At 35.9% G+C, this 20,856-nt stretch overlaps 3 protein-coding genes across 4 annotated transcripts; 2 read left to right on the top strand and 1 right to left on the bottom strand.

Annotated features, from left to right (window-relative positions):
* Window positions 1–3,190: 3,190 nt before the first annotated feature.
* LOC125215460 (auxin-responsive protein SAUR71-like) lies at window positions 3,191–4,123 on the bottom strand. The gene has a single exon (XM_048116881.1). It carries the CDS (start codon window positions 3,773–3,775, stop codon window positions 3,344–3,346), a length of 432 nt encoding a protein of 143 aa, XP_047972838.1. The 5' UTR covers window positions 3,776–4,123; the 3' UTR covers window positions 3,191–3,343.
* Window positions 4,124–8,242: 4,119 nt separating this feature from the next.
* LOC125214320 (protein MICRORCHIDIA 7-like) lies at window positions 8,243–16,395 on the top strand. Of its 2 annotated transcripts, none has more exons than XM_048115298.1 (20): window positions 8,243–8,822; window positions 9,723–9,797; window positions 9,914–9,948; window positions 10,040–10,118; window positions 10,588–10,680; window positions 10,882–10,966; window positions 11,467–11,542; window positions 11,976–12,104; window positions 12,345–12,443; window positions 12,534–12,635; window positions 13,518–13,571; window positions 13,659–13,754; window positions 14,413–14,464; window positions 14,544–14,655; window positions 14,762–14,823; window positions 14,983–15,344; window positions 15,567–15,661; window positions 15,742–15,829; window positions 16,062–16,184; window positions 16,261–16,395. In XM_048115298.1, the coding sequence occupies exons 1-20, from the start codon at window positions 8,462–8,464 to the stop codon at window positions 16,330–16,332; spliced, it is 2,250 nt and encodes a 749-aa protein (XP_047971255.1). In that variant the 5' UTR covers window positions 8,243–8,461; the 3' UTR covers window positions 16,333–16,395. The 2 variants fall into 2 exon arrangements, with proteins under 2 accessions (XP_047971255.1, XP_047971254.1); XM_048115297.1 differs by having other exon boundaries at window positions 13,410–13,571.
* Window positions 16,396–17,649: 1,254 nt separating this feature from the next.
* Window positions 17,650–18,534, top strand: LOC125209668 (cyclin-dependent kinase G-1-like). The gene has a single exon (XM_048109256.1). The coding sequence runs from the start codon at window positions 17,650–17,652 to the stop codon at window positions 18,532–18,534; it is 885 nt and encodes a 294-aa protein (XP_047965213.1).
* The last annotated feature ends 2,322 nt before the right edge of the window (window positions 18,535–20,856 follow it).

Genomic DNA, 20,856 nt, shown 5'->3' with positions numbered 1-20,856 from the left:
TATATTTTGACACTATAGAATGTCATAATATGTGTTTTACTTATTAATTACTGCATTTTAGATGTATGTAATAATTTTAAATAACTTAAAATATCTTGAATCTATTGTCTTCATTTTTATAGATCTTGATGACCTTGAACATATTAGCATACTTAGGTTAGAAATTCTCCTCGTCACCCTATCAAGCAAAATATCAAGATGGATTGCAAACTCACATCAATAATTAATGAACAATTAAATATATGAATATTTTTATGATTATAATCATGAACATTAAGTTTGATAGTTTCGGGGTCCTTAATATTAGTATGAACTAGTATTTATATCTCCAATGTAAAAGTTAATTAAGTTACTATATGTTTTAAACATGGTAGCAGCATGTATTGTGCAATAACCGATAAAGTTGTTGCAAATGAGTAGCCATAGGCTGAAATTCTTTTATCATATACTTTCAAAAATTAGCCCAAGATGGGCAGTGAACAGCAGCAGTTTTCCCGCCTAAAAAGGATAGTATTGACATTTATAAACAATTATAAAAAACTGTCCTTTTATATAAAGATAGATTAGATGATATCAAACTTCACATTCTACGATCGAAAATCTTTATTTTATTCAATTATCATACAATATAATTAGAATCTTTAATTGCTTTACTACAATCCAAACTATGATCCAATCATTTTGAGCTAAATCCGAGCTCATGAAATTTTTAAGTACAATCAAATTACTACAAATTTAAGTTTAATAATGTTACAAATTCTACACATGGCATTTTATCAAATAAATTTTGAAATTGAACAGTTATTTGTGTTGTCTTATTTTCATATAAGGGATCTATTTGAAAACAAATTCAGCATCTGAATGTTTGATTAATTTATATTTTTATTACTGAATGTTTAAATTATATGTGTATTCCAAATGAAAATAGAATACGAAAGGTTATTTTTAATTTGAACGTGATTTTATAGAGAGGTTTTAGTCAATTTTTATTTATAAAGAGAGTGTCTACGTGTCAATTTACTATTGATGTATTAGGAGGTTTACTAGGGTAATTAGAGTTTTAATATTTTCTTTTTTAAAAAGAGCATTCATATGTCAAATTTTTGTTAGTGTATTAAAAGATGTAGACATGTAGTAGTAGATGTTACATGTCATCCTTATATATATTCAAATCCCCATTATTCAATTCCATTTAGTATCAGTGCTTCGTTGCTTAGTTATTTGCAATTCCACAATCTATTATTCAGTTTTTATACTTTATAATTCATGTATTCATACTTCTACAGATAAAAGTAGACGGAGAGCGGAGTTAATTTGAGAGTGAGGAATACAAAAAGGAAAAAGAAATGCGACATTTAATTACGTACTTCTCCAAATCAAAACCCCCTAATCCGTTGATTTAGAACTCTCTTATCAAAACTGCAAATTTATATGATAAAAATGTGTGTGCATTACATTAAATTTTGGATTCAAATTCCTATCACACTCGTTACATTAATGATAAATTCTCAATTTCAAGAAATTATTAGTTGGCTCGTTTTTCAAAGCTCTCCTCATCTTAGGAAAATGGAACATATAAATAAAGCCGTCATCGCTCTCGAGAAATACATAAAGCTTAACAACCTCATCGTTATAATTATAAACAACAATATGAAGACCTCATATATCCAGTGTTTTTCAACTTTATCTTAATTTATTTTATTTTCTTATTATACTCCATTTGTTAAAATTTAGTTATATATTGGCATGGCATAAGTTTATGCTAAACTTAGCTCTAGTGTAAACATTCAATTCTACGTATCATCTTTTTAGACCTTCGGTACTCTGACAAAAACATTCACTTTAATACTCCATCCGTTTCTTTATAGTTCAGGCAGAACTTTTAGGTACGGAGGTTTTAGAAATAAATGTTGGGTGTGTTAAATAAATAGATAAAAAAGTAAGAGAAATGAAAAGGTAGAGAGAATAAAGTATAAAGTGAATAAAATAGAGAGAATAAAGTAAGAGAGAGTTTGTAAGAAAGAGAAAAAATTTACCATATATGGAAATGACTCAACTATAAAGAAACTTTTCGAAATGGAAAAATGACTCAACTATGAAGAAACGGAGGGAGTAATTTAATTCAATGGGAGATGTTTTAGGTAATTTATGTTTGTCTTTTCAAACTCCCTCCATTTGTCCACTAATAAGTATCTCATTTTGTCATTTTTATTCGTCTACTAATATAAGTCATTTTACATTTTACCATTTTTTGTAATAGACCTCAAACTCCACTAATTTTATCCCACCCACATTTTATTATAAAACTAATGGAACATATAAAAGTTGGACTCACCTACACCTAACAATTTCTTATTCACTTTCTATTACATTTCTTAAAATTCATGTCTGGTCAAATGTGGCCGTATAATGATGGACGGGGAAGTATATGCTATTGAATCATTCTTGTATTTATGGATTACTTTATTGAGAAAATTGAATAATTAATTAATGATCCATGGGATTGCAATGACCCTGGGCTAATTACTGGGATATTATTGACATACATATTTTCAAACGTCGGGGTTGTCATATTACTCTATATAGTAGTAGTAGTTTGGAGATGAGTTTGACTTTGCATTTGCCAAATGTCAAAATGAAAATGCCACTGTTGATATACAAAATAAAGTCTTCCCTTCAAAAAACAGTATACATCTATTATTGGGCAATAATCAGTTAATTAATTAATAGTGGGTGGGTTGATATGTCCATACGAAAATGTACTAGGCTACTAATGCTGCAGAATTTAGTCAAACATATACTTTTGGTAATAGAATTTATTCAAATATTAATAAAACTATAAAATTACATCATGACCACTCTTATTAAATAGACATACTATTAATAATAATTTTAATTGCTCTTGTTTCAAAAGCCTTACCTGTAGTCAAGGTACTGTTTAATTAGCATCACTCAATATAAAATTAATAGACCTTAAATTTTATACTTAGTTTATTACCGTGCTTATGTGTGCTCAGTTAATTAATAGGGAGGCGATTAATGTTTCATCTACATAATTCTAATTTGTTTATCTTTTGTGTTTCCCACTATATGCTCGGTTGACTTTACCCAGAGCATGTTCTTTACCTATCTGGATTTCTTTTATTATCTGAAATTGTAATTTCAACTAAATCCAGCAGAGATGAATTCATAAGAGCAAAAAAATAGCACTTGGAAATTCATGAAAACGATAACAATTAATTTCCAGATAATCCTGATTTGGTAGTCTAATTATTAGTTTTAACTTTTAATTCCTAGTTGCACTACATAAACACAAAACGACCGGTCACCGGAATATTCTCCTTCAAAAGTGCAAGCGCGGCGGCGTGAGGGCGGCGTAGGAGGCGCATCCCTTGGCCATATCAGTAGCCTTCCCGAGGCGCCGCGCCGGATTGAAGGGGCTGCAGGCGCCGTTGACGAAGGCGGAAACGTGCTCATCGCCGTCGATCTCAGCGATGATTCCGCAGAAGAGATCGACGTCGCAGGGAAGCAGCAAGGGCCCGTCGCTGTGGTAACCGTATTCCAGCTCAGCATCGTCCAGCAGCATCTTGAATAGCGCGTGGTTCGCATATTCCGTCTTTATCACGAACCGTTGCTTCTCGGGCCCCACATAAACCGTGAAGCAGCCCATCGGTGCGACCCGACCCGCTTTCGCCTTGGATCGACCCGTCCACACATACCTCTCCAGTTTCTTCAGCACAGATCTCTTCATATCCTTCCTCTTCGCACCTTCCATAGATCTCGATTACTAATTTTGTGGTTGATCGATTTGATTTGATTTGATTTCAGCCTCTGTCGTAAGCTAAATCGGACATGAGCTTCATTGTGAAGTTCCTCATCGTCGAAATCAGTAGATCAAAAATGGTGGACATATCATGAAACGAGGTAGGGAGGGATTTCGAAATTTGGAAATGGAAGTAATCTTGTTGATATCATCGAGGATTGAGTGGAATCGATGAATTTAGGAAATGAGAAACTGAATGAAGGTTGCGACAAAAGCAGTTGGGGAGAGATAATGATAGACTTGAGAGTTGAAGGCTATATATATATATATAGATGCAACTGGGCATGCAGTTTTGTGCGAAGTGCGGATCGCAACGCCACTCTCTATATTTATGTATGTTTATGCATAAAGAGAAATAAAAAGAAGAGAAGAAAAGTAATTTCTACAATTATGAATGAGAAAAAGAAAAGTGAAATAAGTAATTTTTGCAATTATAGTTACGTGACAATTAAAGAAAAAGTAAAAACAAAAAATAAAAGATATTAAAATTTTAATCCAATGTCCATGTATAAAGAGTGAGACTGTAGTAATAATTGAGGTAGTTTGTCAACGCATATGCATATAAAATAGTATGTGTACAGTTTGATTTTATTTTGAAACGCCCCCACTTAAAAGATGGCTTCTTGTGTGTTGCAAATTAGTGGCGGTCTATTTATTTCAATTTTCTTTTTATTTCTATGGAGTTGGTAGAACAATGTAGAGAATTCATTGAAGTAAATGTGCTTTATGTACGTAGATGTGAACTTTTTATCTGGCATTGCTTATAATAATATCAAATACTACCTCCGACCCTCAAATTTTGACGCAGTTTACCATTTCAATCCGTCCCTACAAATTTGACACACTTCACTTTTACCATTTTTTGTAGTGGACCTCATATTCCACTAACTAATTCCACTCACATTTTATTATAAAACTAATACTTTAAAAGTAGGACCCACATCCTACCAACTTTTTCAACTCACTTTCTATTACATTTATTAAAATCCATACCGGATCAAAGTGTGTCAAAATTTGGGGGACGAAGGTAGTATATAACAGTGTAAAAACACACTTTACTAAAAAAATATTGAAAGGTATGGCACGAATATGTGTATATAATCGCTTAGAGAAATTAACCAATATAAAATACAAAAAAAAAAAAAATATATGTCATGGTATGCAGTCGTCCATAGTTGCCCATTGACAATTCTCGTGCTTTGAAGAAATGTCATTATAGTAGTATTCCATTTATATATCTTTCTTGTTTTATTGGTTGTACCAAACAACTAATTATAAGATAATTAGAATATATGATAGGTTAGCGCTTAATATTATCAACCAAAAACATGTGATAAATTGTGAGTAGAGATGCTAGTCGGCAACACATAATTCGTCAGTCAAAACATTTCGGCATCTTTAACAACATTCATAACTCATAAGAATTGATAAGTTAGACGACGTGCATGTCAAGAATTTGTGTCTCGAATATGTAATGCCATCAATATGTATAGAAAAGTTTAAATTTACAATGGTATGAGTATGTAAGTTTGTCTTATTGACTATTAGCTCTCACTTCCTATTTAACTATAAATTAATATAAATATAATACTACTATTTTTTACAAACACAATCCATTAATTTTTTCCGTTCATATTTCTTAAAATTTAAATTCCATCTATATCGATTCTAAATTGAATTGTTAATGACGGGTAGATGAAGTATTTAGAACTGAAAAGAATATGCGACACATAAAAATGGTTGAAATTTGTAGATACTACTAATATCAATATATTAGTAGATATATATTGAGGATTGAGCATTATCATGACATACTGTATATATTATGGCGAAATGGAGCCCATGACTTAGTAAGCTCTTAAGTCTATTCTCAATTTGCACATAAATTTCAAAAAAGTTAAACTGCTAAATAATTAAATATTTCCTGGACCTTGACGTATACATTCATGTCAAATTTTAGGGGATAATGCATGATAGTGAGAGGATATTAAAATGGAGCAGTTCTTATTTAAATACAACAGACACAGACCTTATATATTTAAATGCAATCGAATTAAAAAGAAATGAAATTACGGCGGGACTCTATTTTTATTTACAACAATTAATTAACTTTCTAACAAATTCTCAAGTGAAAGTTAAAACAGTTCTCTAGCGACCTACTATATTTTATTTACCAACTTAATTTTTTTTATTTTATGGCCTTCAAAATACGCAAAATTGTGTTGCATAGACACACAGGTTTAATTTAGACAGAATTATTTAATTGTGGAGCAGTGAAAACTCAGGTGATATCATCATTTAAATTCAGACAAAACTGCTGTTAATTCTTGAATATTCTTGAATAATAAATAATGAAGCAGTGAAAACTCTGGTGATATCACCATTTAATTCAAACAAAACTGCTGTTAATTTTGAATATTATTCATGTGGTGGCGTTTTGATGCCAGAGTAAGCAGATGGACCAATATGCAAATCAGCAAATGGGCGGTTTAAGATATTTTAATAAATTATTCGTCATTCATATACACTATTAATTACATTAATTTTTGTAAATTGCAGTCGTTTTTGTTTTGGGCCAAATTCTTGGATGACCCAATTGCGTAAATTAGTAAACCTCAAACAATACTAGGAACACTGTGGGCCTATATGCCTCTGCGGCTCTGCCTAATAAAAGACGTCCGACCTCCGTTGAGTTGTTTGGGTGGTTTGGGTTTGGGTTGGGTATGGGAGTCCTCTTGTCCACTATTATATTTCACAGAGTTAGTAGAAAGTGGATATAAATATGATTTTTTTCTATAAACAATGTTTAGTTTAATTCGTTTTATAAAATAGTTCATAATTTTTGATAACTTGTTTTCTTTAATAAGAAGGGTTCCACTCTTTATCAATAATATTATGATTATTTTTTTTCTCTTTATCTTTATCTTTTTCATATTTCATTAATTATGCATTAAAACATGTATCATTCCAAAAGTGTTTATTGAAATCACTTTTTAGTAAATAATAAAATACGTCTCTGAATAATTCAAATGGATTTTCACTTTTGTAGTACTCGTGTTATTAGCATGTATACAATCTGGATATAAATAATAACATTTGAGGTTCTTTAAAAATGTTTATAGATTTTTTTAGTTTTTACGTTTTTGACATCAAAGGGCATATCTGTCCATTAATCTACTCAGTCGAGTTGCTCTTCATAATTTATACTTTCTCTGTCTCATAAAAATAAATTACTTTATCATTTTGATACGTCCCATAAAAATAAACATATAAGTATATAATTTTTTTTCTCTTTAATGAGGCAGAACTCATTTTTCCACTAATAATACTTTAATTTCTTTTTATATTCTATGTCTTTAATAGAAATCTAGATTTTTACTTTATTGTGGAAGGGAGCTTTAATCTCTTTGTATAATTATTTAGCCTATTTTATGTTTTATTAGTTAGTTGTTATGATTTCACTTACGTGGTTAGAATTTGATTTGCTTTTCTAGACTATAGTAGATCTTTTTGTACAATACATATTATAAATACGCGTGAAATTTTTAATTATTAGTATTAAAAAGAATGAAGTAAATTACTACTCATTTTCTTCAAGATAGGATAATTAAAGCTATCATGTAATTTGATCCAATATGTCCAATCTTTCATCCTTAGCCGATTTTAGCTATAAAAATCAGAAAATTCGTAAAAGAACATTCAATTGATTGAAAATTAAATATAAATAAGTAAAACTAATCTTAAAATCAATTAAACTATGTTAAATCTAAAATCCAAAACATATAAAATATTGACTTTTTTAATACTCATTCAATATCTAAAACAAGATTAATAGTCGAAGATTTCAATCAAAGGACATGCATATTCTCACCAGTTTTAAAAATAATCTTAACACTTATAATATTGTCGATTAGTTGTTGATACGATGGAATCCACCGTTTACCGAGAGGATAATTGAAGAAGAGAAAATCAAATTGAACACTTCAATTTTAAGAAAAAATCAAAATTGGACTATTTGAAATATAGTAGAAAAAGTACTAGAGTACTGGTATAGGGATGGTAACCCACAAATTTAGCGTATGTGTTGTATTACTCAATTATATCATATAGGCAACTCAATTATATCATATAGGTTGACCCTGCCAGGTGTGTAGTAAGTCGGTTGGTATGTCATAAATTAACACCTAAATCTAGTAAAGTGACAGTTCCCCTAAAAATTGAACATGCATATTACACTTTCAAATGTTGTTTTAAACTCTAAATTGGAGGTTTTCATTTTAGGGAGATGCTTTATAAATGTAGTTAGTGAGTTAGTTATTAGAGTATTTATTAATTATGACACTAATTAACTCCATAATACAACTCCATAATACATTGATACTTATTGATGCTATTAATTCAATTACTGTAATTCGTCTTCTAATTGGTTCTGCATAGTTTGAGAGTATGAGCTGATGACGCACTTGCAAATTTGCTTTGGAGAAGAGAGAAGGGTTAGTGAGTGAAACAATTATAATGACCTTTCTCTGCAAGTAATAAATGCAACCGACTTCTATTGATCAACAAAGGAAATTGATCAACATTTGTTAATGCGCATCCCTTTACTGCCGACTTTTCGCTCTCTTCGACAAATTCGCCATGGTTGAAGGCACCACCCAAGCTCATGTCAAGAAGGAGCTACTCGACCCCAATATTGCACCCAAACCCTATACCGCCGCCCGAACTGCTTTATTAATCGAACTTTCTAGTTCCGACTCCGACTCCGATTCCGATTCGGATTGCGACAATGCGAGGAAGAAGAGGAGGCTGGCGGAGAGCGCCGTGCTTCCGCTGGGGTTTCTGGATCCGCTGCCGCAGCCGTCGAATGGCCACAACTTACCTCTAGCGCTTCCGTCTACTGCAGCGGCGCACGCCGTTGCCGCCGCGCCGATTGCGAAGCAGTTCTGGAAGGCGGGGGACTACGAGGAAGGGCCGTCTGGTGACTGGGGTTATTCTAATGGTGATGTGTTCATTTATGCTCAGAATCATGATTCATGCATGTGGATTTTTGCTCTTGTATTTGAAAATTGAATTTATTCTGGTGCATATGAGCCGTGAAATTGAATGTTTTCATGTCGTGGTCCTGTTTTTTGATATTTTTCAAAAATAATTGAGAAATTTCAAAATTTCTAGAAACGAATGGACCAGTTTGGGCATTCCAAGTGTTGCTTCATGTGCTGCCTGCCTCTCTTGTTTAGGAACTTCAAAAGGGGGAAAACATAAGATCGTGGTAATTTAATAATGCAGTGACTCTTTGGTGGCGTGCTGTCAGCTAATATTCTTGAAATCACCACTAAGTGCTCGATGAATTAATCTTTTGTTCAAAGGGAAACAACTGGCCTGCCATCTTGTGGAAAATAGTGACAAACTTACTCACCATATGTTAAATAATCATATGGAGTTACTGAGATGGCTGTGGCCCTTGTGGATCTTCCATCAACCTTATGGTGTTTTTTTGATGAAACGTGGTTGTTGATGCTTCTGTTTACCCTGAACCCTAATGAAAGGTGGGAAGCATTAACCCAAAATTGCTGACTGAAACAATGAAGTGATTGTGGTTTGAATGAAGTGGAAGATCATAGTCATGAAGCCCTTTCTGTGTGTTGAGATGGGTTGAGCTGTGATCCATGTGCCCGCTGAGAACTTAATGGAATCTCAAGTAACTGAGCTTGAGTTAATTCTACCCTGAGAAGGATTTCCCAGAAAAAAGAGAAAAAAAACTAGCATGCAGTTCTATTTACTCTTAAGAATGGTGCTTAAAATTATCTTTTTCATCCACATGCATCTGGTTATCCTTTTTTCTTTGAGTCTGACTAGTAGAATGAGGTGGATGTAATAGCTTAATTTATTTTATATACAGGTGGAATGGACCATGTCAGAGTACATCCAAGATTCTTACATTCTAATGCTACCAGTCATAAATGGGCTCTTGGAGGTAGTGGAACTAACTTCAATAGTACAATTATAATGCACAATATTTGGTTTATGTTAAGATGCAATGGATCTACTTCATTCTGATGTATTTGGTCTAACATGGATTCGGCATTACAGCTTTTGCAGAACTCTTGGATAATTCATTGGACGAGGTAAGTGGATTTAATTTGTTTCTGCTGATCATAATCATGCCAGGACTTTGTTTGACTTAGGCTTCTTGCTCTTTATCTCTAACTGCTACAGGTCTGCAATGGAGCGACTTATGCTAACATAGACATGGTGACAAGTAAACAAGATGGTAGCAAAATGTTGTTGATTGAAGGTATTATCATAAAAATTTCACTTACCACTTTTTTCAAAGTTTACTCTGCATATGGATGATTCAGTATAGAGGATAGATTGTGAATATTTTTCACTTTTCCCCAAACTGGAATCAAGTATAAAATTGTAATTGGAAACTTACCTTTGCATTTCATTAATCTTTAAGTGTGACAATAGTTTGAGTAATTTGCTGTGAGTAGTATTTTTGTCCATATCTGCTTGATTGATTTCTTTGCTATGTTAATTTCCAGTTATGCACTGTTCAGGCTCTAAGACGTCAATACATACTTTTTCCCCTTTGAAAGTAAAAGTAGGATCTTTTCATTAATTGTTCATCATCTTCTGTGACCTGTTTACTTTGAGGTCTTTATACACAATGGTGGTGGAATAAATCTGGATAAAATTTTCATTTATGCACAATGCAGACTATTAAAAAAAAGTTACTACATTTCAAACTTATTTCTTCTTAGATAACGGTGGTGGAATGGATATGGAGAAAATGCGTCACTGCATGTCTCTTGGTTATTCAGCAAAGAGAAAAATGGTAGATACTATCGGGCAGTGTAAGTTCTCTCTTTTTGTCACACTCTTTCTTATTACAAGCACACACACACACTCTATTACATGTACCCCTTGCTTGTATTCCAACATCCCCACCACACCTTCAGACATATTCACACATGCATCACTGGACTCATGCACGACGACTTTGAAACATGTTCCGATAGTGCCCCTTTACTTACCATTTGAGCTCTATGTCTCAGATGGAAATGGTTTTAAGACTAGCACAATGAGACTTGGCGCTGATGTCATTGTTTTTTCTCGGTGTCGTGGGAAGAATGGGCGAAGGTTTGCATTGTTTATAAAATACCGAGTTGCTTTTGAAATTTGACTCATAATAACAGTTAGCTTTTAAGTACGTTGTGAAATATATCTAAATTGTTATTGTATGACTAAAAAACTGAAGCAAGTATGATAATCTACTCAAAACTATGTGCTTATGTTTGTTGTTTATTTTAATTTGTGACCGAGTTCTGGTTGGCAGAAATGACTAAAACATGAAATGTTCAAAACATGATATAGGTGGCTGCCTAGTTGCATGCAACAGTAGATTCTTGTTAGATTTAGTATTTATAAATGAAATATTTTGCCTTATCTCTAGTTCTGATGCATATCTGGTTTTCAGCTGCCAGCATCTGGATCACTTTTCTGTGATTCACCCTTTCTAATTGTTTTAGTTTAATCAACATTTCTCTGTTAGTCATATGGTCATACCTGAAGAGTGTTTGCTTGCATGATTTTCTATTTCAAAACTGTGCATACCAATTCAATATTTTTTTTGAGTTTAGGTCAACACAAAGCATTGGATTGCTGTCCTATACATTTCTGCGGAGCACTGGGAAGGAAGATATTGTGGTTCCCATGGTGAGCAATTGTATACCCCACCCTATCCAAATATATTTTTTAATATCTAAACTGAAGTGTAACAAATTTAGTTACTTTTCTGCATTAGAATGAAGAGTAAGCCAACATAACAGAATGGATATTTTTTTACAACAAAAATTGAAAAGTAATGTTGTAGTGGGAGAGAATCAATAGTGTAATATCTGAAACAAATAAACATTTCCTCATGCATAAACTTCAACTCAGTCGAAGGACTTGATTATAGTGAATGTGCTATACAATTGCTACTACAAACAAGTGGCACTATATTTGTAATGCCCCATGATCATAACTTTGACTTGACTAGGACTTGATGGAATTGGTTTTACTGTTCAAGTAACTGCTCTATTAATAGGATAATGTTTTGTATGCTCCTTTATTTTCGGGATTCTTACTTCATTTAAATGACAAAAAGCTTGACTATGAAAGAAGTGGACAAGATTGGAACAAGATAATTCGATCATCGGCCTATGACTGGGATCGAAATGTTGAAACAATACTGCAGTGGTCTCCATTTTCAAATGAAGCCGATCTTCTTCAGCAGGTGATTTCTTTTTCCATCGTTTTTTAATATTAATGTCGTTGGTTTGACTTGTTTCCAAAATAGATTAGTTTTGATGTTCTGATTATCTGATGTTGCAATATAATAGAAGCATAAGTCATGTCACTTTGAAGACACTGACGTGTCAAGTTCAATGTAGGGAACTGAAACTGGCTTATGATTGGTCTCTTGTTTACAAATAATATTGTGATTGGCTTACTTCCCTTTTTTGTTTCTTGGCAGTTCAATCTAATGCAAGATCAGGGTACTAGGGTAATTATTTACAATATTTGGGAGGATGATGATGGACTGCTGGAATTGGATTTTGACACGGATCTGCATGTAAGCTGCAATGTATTAAATGTTTTAAGGATATCTTCATTTACGTTGATATATCACAGCATTATTCATTTTCTTTAATTATACCTCAAGGATATCCAAATCAGAGGCGTCAACAGAGATGAGAAGAGCATTGACATGGCAAAGAACTATCCCAACTCAAAGCATTTTCTAACGTATCGTCATTCTTTGAGGGTAAAAGGCTCAACTACTATGCCCTGAGTTTTATTATGTCACATCATGTTTTATGTGTTGTGTTTCAATCCAAGTTTTTAGACATTGTGAAAATTGATTAATATATATCCATTTTGGAGATTCAGAAAAGTTTCTTAAAAATGATTTTATCATCAAACTTAGTGATGTTTGCAGTGTTCGTAAAGATCTATCAATTGAAGCATTAATTGGCAACTGAAGAATGGCCATTAAAAGCTTTGTATTTCTAGTTCAACTTAACAAAGGACTATATTATCTTACAAGTCTTTCTATTTATTCCTCCTGAGGTCAAGTCTTATCATTTTTTGGTATTTCAGCAGACATTAATTGAACTTGCATAAACTTAGTAGCATAAACTATGTGAAGAGATCTATCCCTAAAATAAGTTCCCGATCAATTCCAAATTTATTTTTTTGGTTGTGGTTGCAATAGTTTATCCGTGTCACTTACTTTCCGTTTTTTGTTGGAGAAATTAAACATAACATGCAAGGGTGGCTTCAAACTGCACTTTTCCTCTTCTTTATGTTTTACATTTAATTTGTTTGTCTGCGCTGAATTTTCTTGATAGATGCTTTTAAAGTGTCTTCTGTATTGTGTGATTTGATTTCCTTCCAGTTTTCGTCATACAATTCATTCTCATTCTACATAGGAGCAAGTACATACTAGAGATGCATATGTGCAAAATTGCAATGCATATTTGACTAGAAAGATATAATGTTACTCCTTATTTCACAACTTTGATTGTTGATATTGCAGAGTTACATAGCTATTCTCTATCTCAGAATTCCTCCAGGCTTTCGAATAATTTTGCGTGGTAAAGATGTTGAGCACCACAATATTGTGAATGATATGATGATGTCTCAGGAAATTACATATCGTCCCCAACCTGCTACTGAAGGGGTTCCAAAGAACTTAAATGTAACTTCAGTTGCTGTTTATTTTCATTTCGATTCATTTGCAATTTTGACTGTACTACTTTGCTCGTTACCTTCCATGTTTGCATAGATGGTTGCTACTGTGACTGTTGGCTTTGTGAAGGATGCAAAAGCTCACATTGATGTTCAGGGGTTTAATGTCTACCACAAAAACCGGCTTATTAAGGTAGTTATCTGTTTGATTGTTTCTGGCACTAAAGAAACAGTTTATTGTGTATATTGTCTTTCTCTAATAGGTGTGTTTATTTAGATTTTTGTGAGTTGATCTTTTCAATTGTGTAGGGAAGCATTGTACTTCTTTCTACTGTTTTTTTATTCCAGATAGTGTATTTGGTGCTTTTGGTGTGGAATTATTACTAATTGAGAGTTACAAAACTTGAAATTTTCTATCAAGGTCATCATTTTAACTGTTCGTGGAGGTCATTGATTAGCTATCTACAAGCACAATATAACTTATAGTGGGAGTTGGTATGCATGCGTGAGGACATCATCATTTCTTTCTTGTACAAGATTTTATGGAGTTAAACAGCAGCTTCGGATGTGGCTCATGGATAGATATATATTTTGGCAAATTAAAATTTAAAAGTCGGTTCCTCTAATAAAGGGAATACTTAGAGAAGTAACTGTTTTTCATGTGTTTACTAAAAAGATACATTAGTCATCTCTTGCCATACCTTCTGAGATACATGATATTGTTTGCTAGAATATTTTGTTAATGGTCTTTTGTGATTCTTTGTTCTCATATCTGATACTATGATGCACATCATATCCTTTGTTTCTGCACTTTAATGTGTTACAAATGTTTTGAATTTTCATATTTCCAGCCCTTCTGGAGAGTATGGCATGCAACTGGCAGCGATGGTCGTGGAGTTATAGGTATATTTTGAGAGTTCTACTTTCGTAGTTTGGTTGTTGGGTCAAGTTTCTTATCATTATATACCTATCCGTGGTGAAGGTGTGCTTCAAGCAGATTTCGTTGAACCAGCTCATGATAAGCAGGGTTTTGAGCGGACTCCAGTTCTTTCTAAACTTGAGTCTCGATTAATACAAATGCAGAAGACATATTGGTCTGTATTTTAATTTTGGTTGGATTGTTTAAAGTCTAGTTAGTACTTTTTTTAGAAAAAAGTAAAACTCTCGGATGTTCTAATTGTGTTCTTTACCTTTTTTCAGGTACACAAATTGTCACAAAATTGGTTATGCTCCGAGAGTTAATAAAAAACTTAATCAAAGAGGTAATAGAGAAGGGTTGAGGTGTTCAAATGAAACCAAAACCAGGAAGAAAAAGGAAATGATAGCAAAAAGCAAATATTTTCAAAATTAAACATTTGTTATTGTTAGCATCCAGTACGATGATGCTCCATGTTTGGACTGAAATACATTTGTTTTTTCAGAGAGCTCTCCTGATACTTTTCCTAGAAGTTCTCGGTCGAAGACTAGAAATTTTGCTTCAAGTGACAAAACACCGATCAAGTTTGGGGACAAGGGAAGTAACAATGGGCATTTGAATGGAAAGGGGGGTGTCAAGACAACTAGGGCACAACCAAATCGCACTGAGCAATTTTCGTCTTCGGATGAGAATCTAAGTGATGATGATAGGCAGAACCGCACTTCCAGAAAATATAATAATGGGTCATCCTCAAATGATGTTTTAAGGAAAGACAGGTCTCAGAGGCCATTAGGGTTGAGAAGTCATAAAGCTGCAGACAACTCACCTGAAATGCCTTCCCGAACAACCCGAAGTTCAACGTCACAGGTGAGTCCTAGATTCCGGTTCCTATGATGGCTCATTTGTTATGCAGGCACTGATAGACTAAATGGAATAGGTTTTGAATTGAATGGGTTCTTGTCCTCTAAAAACTGAAAAGGCCGTTTTGATCACATAACTGACCTGTATTTCATTTACATTGCAACTATTGTGAGCATAATATTTGTTTTCTGAAATTTGTATTTTATGTTTGTTTTATGTGATTATCAGGAAAATCGCTTCACCGATGCTGGGAATTCACCATCAAAGCCAAGTTCCAGTCTATTGGCCCAGTTGAAAGCAGAGAATCTCCAGTTGCAGGAGAGGTGCTTTGTCTTTCCTGAATTATGAATATATCTTGGGCTGTGTAAACACTTTAATATTTCATATATTTCTGAATTCACAGGTTGAAAAGGAAAGAAGAGAGAATTCTAGGTGATTTGCTGAATGATTTGCAAAAAGAAAAAGAAAGATCCAAGTCTCTCGAAGCTCAGGTTGCATTCATTGATATTTTATTGTCCTATTAATACCTTGTTGATATGTTATTGCATGATTTATTTGTATATGATCCTGTAAGGTTGATTGCAAAATAATTGGTCGCTTCTGTCACTTATAAAATCCCGTGGGCACTTAAATAACAATATGTTGAGCTGTGCAATAGTGTGGGTTGTATCTAGTGCATTTCTACTTTGGGTCGATGCATCACCATTAATTATCATTCAACAGCTAGAGGAGGCAGCAAAGAAAAACGAGGAGCTAAGTAAAGAGCAGGAGAGTTTGATCGACATATTTTCAGAAGAGAGGCAGCGGCGTGACATAGAGGAGGAGAAACTGAGAAAGAGTTTGAAGGTTTGTAATTTTCTATTTTAGGTTCCCCTTTCTTGTGTACAAGCAAGTGCTGACTTGTCTGGTGTTTGTTCATCAGGAAGCATCAAGCACGATTCAAGAGTTGCGGCGAAAACTGCAAGTTTTGGAGAAATCGTGCAACAATAAATAGTCATATGCTGTATGATGTAAAGTTAATGCTACCTATGTAAATGGATAAATATTTTTTGTCTAATCCCTCTAATATTTCTAATCGACTTTCCAATCCTACTTAATTTCCTCTTCACCTTCATTTTATCAAATTATAAAAAATACTGGAAAAGTCCGAAAATAAATGTGAAATAAAATACAAAAAGCAAAGATTGAGCTAAGTTTCAAACCCCTAATCTCTAACTGAGAGACTAGAGTAGGGATTGTATTTTTATTCAAAACAGAATAAAAATGTAATATAAAATGCAAGAGATTGTATTTTTATTGAAGATCTTCCTCTTACAATTCGGCTCGATCAAGACATTTTTCTACTCAAAAAGTGAAAGGGACTTGATTTGAGATACACTTAGAGCATCTCCAATGGCTTTAGGCCAGCCACAGACTAGCCACTCTCTCTTCTTGCCTCGTCGTCAGCACTAAAATTCCACATGTCACATCATCATTTTACTCAAATAGGCTAGCCTAAGGCAAGCCACAGGCTAGCCGCAATAAAAATAATTAAAAAACAACTACATTTACGGAATTAAACACAAAATACGGAATTAAATTTACGACACATATACATGAAAAATTCGTTAATTTTATTTAAATAAAAAAAGTACATTAACTAAAAATAAAAAAAATTACATAATAAAAAAAAATCCGGATATCCACACACGAGCCACCGCCCTACTCTACTCCTCATTAATTTATTAAAAAAATACATTAAAAAATGTTAGTATGCCTTGAATCCGTTATAGTTTGCCGCTAGCCGAACATGGGTCTCGCTGTGTGCCTAGCCCGTCTTTCTGTTTTAGGTCTTAATTTTGTATTGGGCCTAACCCGTCTTCTGTGTGCCTATTTAAAAATTACATAATTAAAAAAATTCATAAAAAAATACATTAATAATGCATAAAAAAAAAAATTTAAAAATAGCCCTGACCGATCGGCACGCCACAATGGCGGCCAGCGCTCGCAAATCGGCGTGCGCTCGCCTATTCTCTCGCCGATTTTGCGCTGGCCGATTCCAACAGTTCGGCTAGCCGACCGGCTAGCGACGTGAATCGGCTAGCCGGTGGACTAGCCACTATTGGAGATGCTCTTATATAATTTTAACAGCAATTACAGCATATAACGGTAACCCTAATTAGTTCCTTATGGGTAGCTTGAATATGAAGCTCATCGAGATTATTACCATATATACTTGGAGTCAAACTAGAATCCAAACTCTTTCAACTGATTTCGTATGGTAACTTACCATATATATAGTGGGATCAGTGTCTTATGCTTATATAAACCCATGGCCCAATTCATACCATCGTTTGCAATCATGTTTCTCCTCAACCCCATGCCTCTACATATGCAACCCAAGAATCCTCATCATCAACCACAACAGAATCGCTACCAAGTTCTTAATGTCGTCAGCCGGGGATCTTACGGCGTGGTGTACCGCGCTTGGGATACGGAAGCCGGCGAAATCGTGGCGATCAAGCACGAACTGGAGGGGTTGAGCCGATCAACCCTGCGTGAAATCAAAATTCTGCAGTCGCTGCCTCGCCACCGTTCGATCGTGGAGTTGAAGAAGGTGACCATGGACGAGCGCGGGAAAGTGCTCGTTGTGATGGAGTTTCTGCCGAGCGATCTCAGCAGGCTGATCGCGGCGAGGAAGGTGCCTTTCTTTGCGCCCCAACTAAAAATCATGATGTGTCAGATTCTGGATGGCGTCCGCTTTCTGCACGACAACGGCGTGATGCACCGTGATTTGAAGCTCGCCAACATCCTCACCAACAAAGGGAATCGCCTCAAGATTTGTGATTTTGGGCTTTCGCGGTGGGAGAACGGCTCGGGATCGTACACGCCGGGTATGGTGACGCAGTGGTACAGAGCGCCGGAGATTCTGATGGGAGAGACCAACTACACGAGCGCGGTAGATATGTGGTCGGTGGGGTGCATAATGGCGGAATTGGTGCTGAGGAAGGTGCTTTTCCCGGGAAATTCGGAGATTCAGCAGCTGAGCCTCATACACTCCTCCCTCGGCCGCGCGATGCAAGCGATGCGATGTACTTCTCCGCCTCTGCTTAGTTCAACCGGACTTGATCTGCTGCTCAGCCTTCTTGCCTTGGATCCCAACAGCAGGATCACTGCCAACGATGCCCTCAAACACCCTTGGTTTCTTGAGTTATGAACATAATACTCTATATATATTTCTACTGGAGTAACAGACCCTATGTTGTATACAAGGGTTCTTTTTTGTACTGTATAAATCACCATTTTTTATCTCATATTAGCTACTAATAAAATTAAGTGCTCAAGCCCGATGTGCAGCCAACCAATAGCGGCTCGCCACATAGAATATCAAAATAATTCAGAAAACACAGAGTATGAATATTAGTCCATGATTAACGACTTTTAATATGTATACGATTTAGACAATACTAACGACTTAAAACTCGAAGAGATATAATCATTTAATTAATTCTTTGTGGAATGTTACAATCTTACATATAGTGGTGACTGGTGAGTGAGTATGATAGAGGGTAGGAGCAAGTGACGGAGGAGATGGAGAGGGGGTAACGGAAGGTGTTGGCGTACATAAAAGAGAGTGTACGGCCTTTACGGAGGGGTTTGCCGTCGTTGAGGAGGCAGTCATTGAAGCGGAGGCGCTTGAAGACACGGGGGTGAGCTGAACCAGCCGCATCTGATGTGGATATTGGAGATGTTGCACCCGGAGATGCACGTGTTACTGATCTCCACCGTGTACGTCGGAATTCCGTTCGGCAGCGGCTCCGTGGCGCTTTGGCTTATTGTTATGTCTGACTTGGAGCATCCCTCACTCCATATTCTGTTTTCACTCTTTCCATTTCCTTCTGCCCAAACAAACAGTCAAAAACATTTTGTTGGAAATAATCCACGAAGATATGCCGAGATCAAATAATTGATTATATTGATTGTGTAATTGATTATAATTATTCTTTTCCTGATTTATAGCTAGGGTAAATCTTACTATATGTAAATTATCTTTCAGCCTATTTAGGCGTGTACATTCTCGCAGAGTAACACAAGTTGAATACAATAATACCATTGTTCAACATGGCATCAGAGAAAGGCTCAGAAAAAAATTCATCATAGCCCATATATACCTTGTCTCGGCCAGTAGGCATCGAACCACCAAACCTGCAAGATGTCAGGAGAAGAAGAAGATATTAAACCAACTGATACCAAACTCAAAACCAGCAAAAATGTTACTTTAGCATTCAAGCTAAATGGAAAAAACTATCCATTGTGGGCTCGGCTAATGCGAGTGGCCATAGGAAGCAGAAGGGCGCTGAGGCATATCACTGGAGTGCCGACGCCTCCAGAACCGACAGATAAGGAGTATCTCGAATGGGAGGAGACCGATCTGGTAGTGTTTTCCTGGATCGTGGATAATATCGAAATCGATATTATTGGAGATTTCGCACACCACCAAAGTGCGAAGGCCATCTGGGAGAGTTTGGCCGTGACATACCAAAGTACTTCGGATCCATATCTCATATATGATTTGGACGACAAAGTCAGCCGGATTGTCCAAGGGGACATGGATCTGGAGACTTACTGGAGGACCCTACACGGAATATGGGTCGAAATCGATCGAAGCGAGGAGAGGCCAATCGACTGCTGTGATAAGGGAATATGCCAATATCTGAAAATCACCAATCGACGGAGGCTATACAAATTTCTTGCTGGACTGAATTCCCAGTACGAGGGAATTAGACGGGACATACTCAAGGAGAATCCAACACCCTCAGTCGACATCGCGTACGGTTGGGTGAAACGGGAAGCCACACGACTCAAAATTATGCCGCCGGCGAACCCCGATCCAACCGGCGCAACGAACGAAGATCCATCATCGGGCCGGGTAGGTTTCGGCTTTGGAGCGCGAAACACCCGTTCCTCCACCCAGCAAGCACCGCCACGCTTCGCGCAGCAAACACCGCGACCCGCCGTCGCCAACAGCCGCCGCGGAGGAAACAAAACAGATAAATCCAAGTTGTGGTGCTCCCACTGCGGAATGAGCAAGCATACTCGAGAAACCTGCTTTCAATTAGTCGGTTTCCCGGAATGGTGGGATGAAAACCAGAAGGGAAAAGCAAAATTGGCTATCGGGGTGGAAGAGAATGGAACCGGTGGCGGAGCAGGAACCAACGCCCGCGGAAGGAGCACTGACGGAGGAGAGACTCCACGCGGCGGCGGTGGCAGACGGGTTGAGGAGGTAGGAGCGGCTGCTTTCGCCGGAAGGATTGGAGGAGGTGAAAACGGCGCTGCATCTGGAGGAGGTAAGAGCACTCCCAATGGGGGTGGCGAAAATCCGGCGAAAAATCGCCGGATATCGCCGACTTATCGCCGGCCAATGGAGGATTTCGGCGATTTTTCGGCGAAAATCCTACCGATTTTACGCCAAGCGGCGTTTTTTCGCCGGATTATCGCCGAGCGATCGCCGGCCACTGTGGGCGACGCTCGGCGATAA

The sequence above is a fragment of the Salvia hispanica genome, chromosome 3 (genome assembly GCF_023119035.1).
Source record: "Salvia hispanica cultivar TCC Black 2014 chromosome 3, UniMelb_Shisp_WGS_1.0, whole genome shotgun sequence".
In the NCBI taxonomy this organism is placed as follows: Eukaryota; Viridiplantae; Streptophyta; class Magnoliopsida; order Lamiales; family Lamiaceae; genus Salvia; species Salvia hispanica.
Note: the sequence above shows the minus strand (reverse complement) of the source record. Positions and strands in the feature narration are given on the sequence as shown.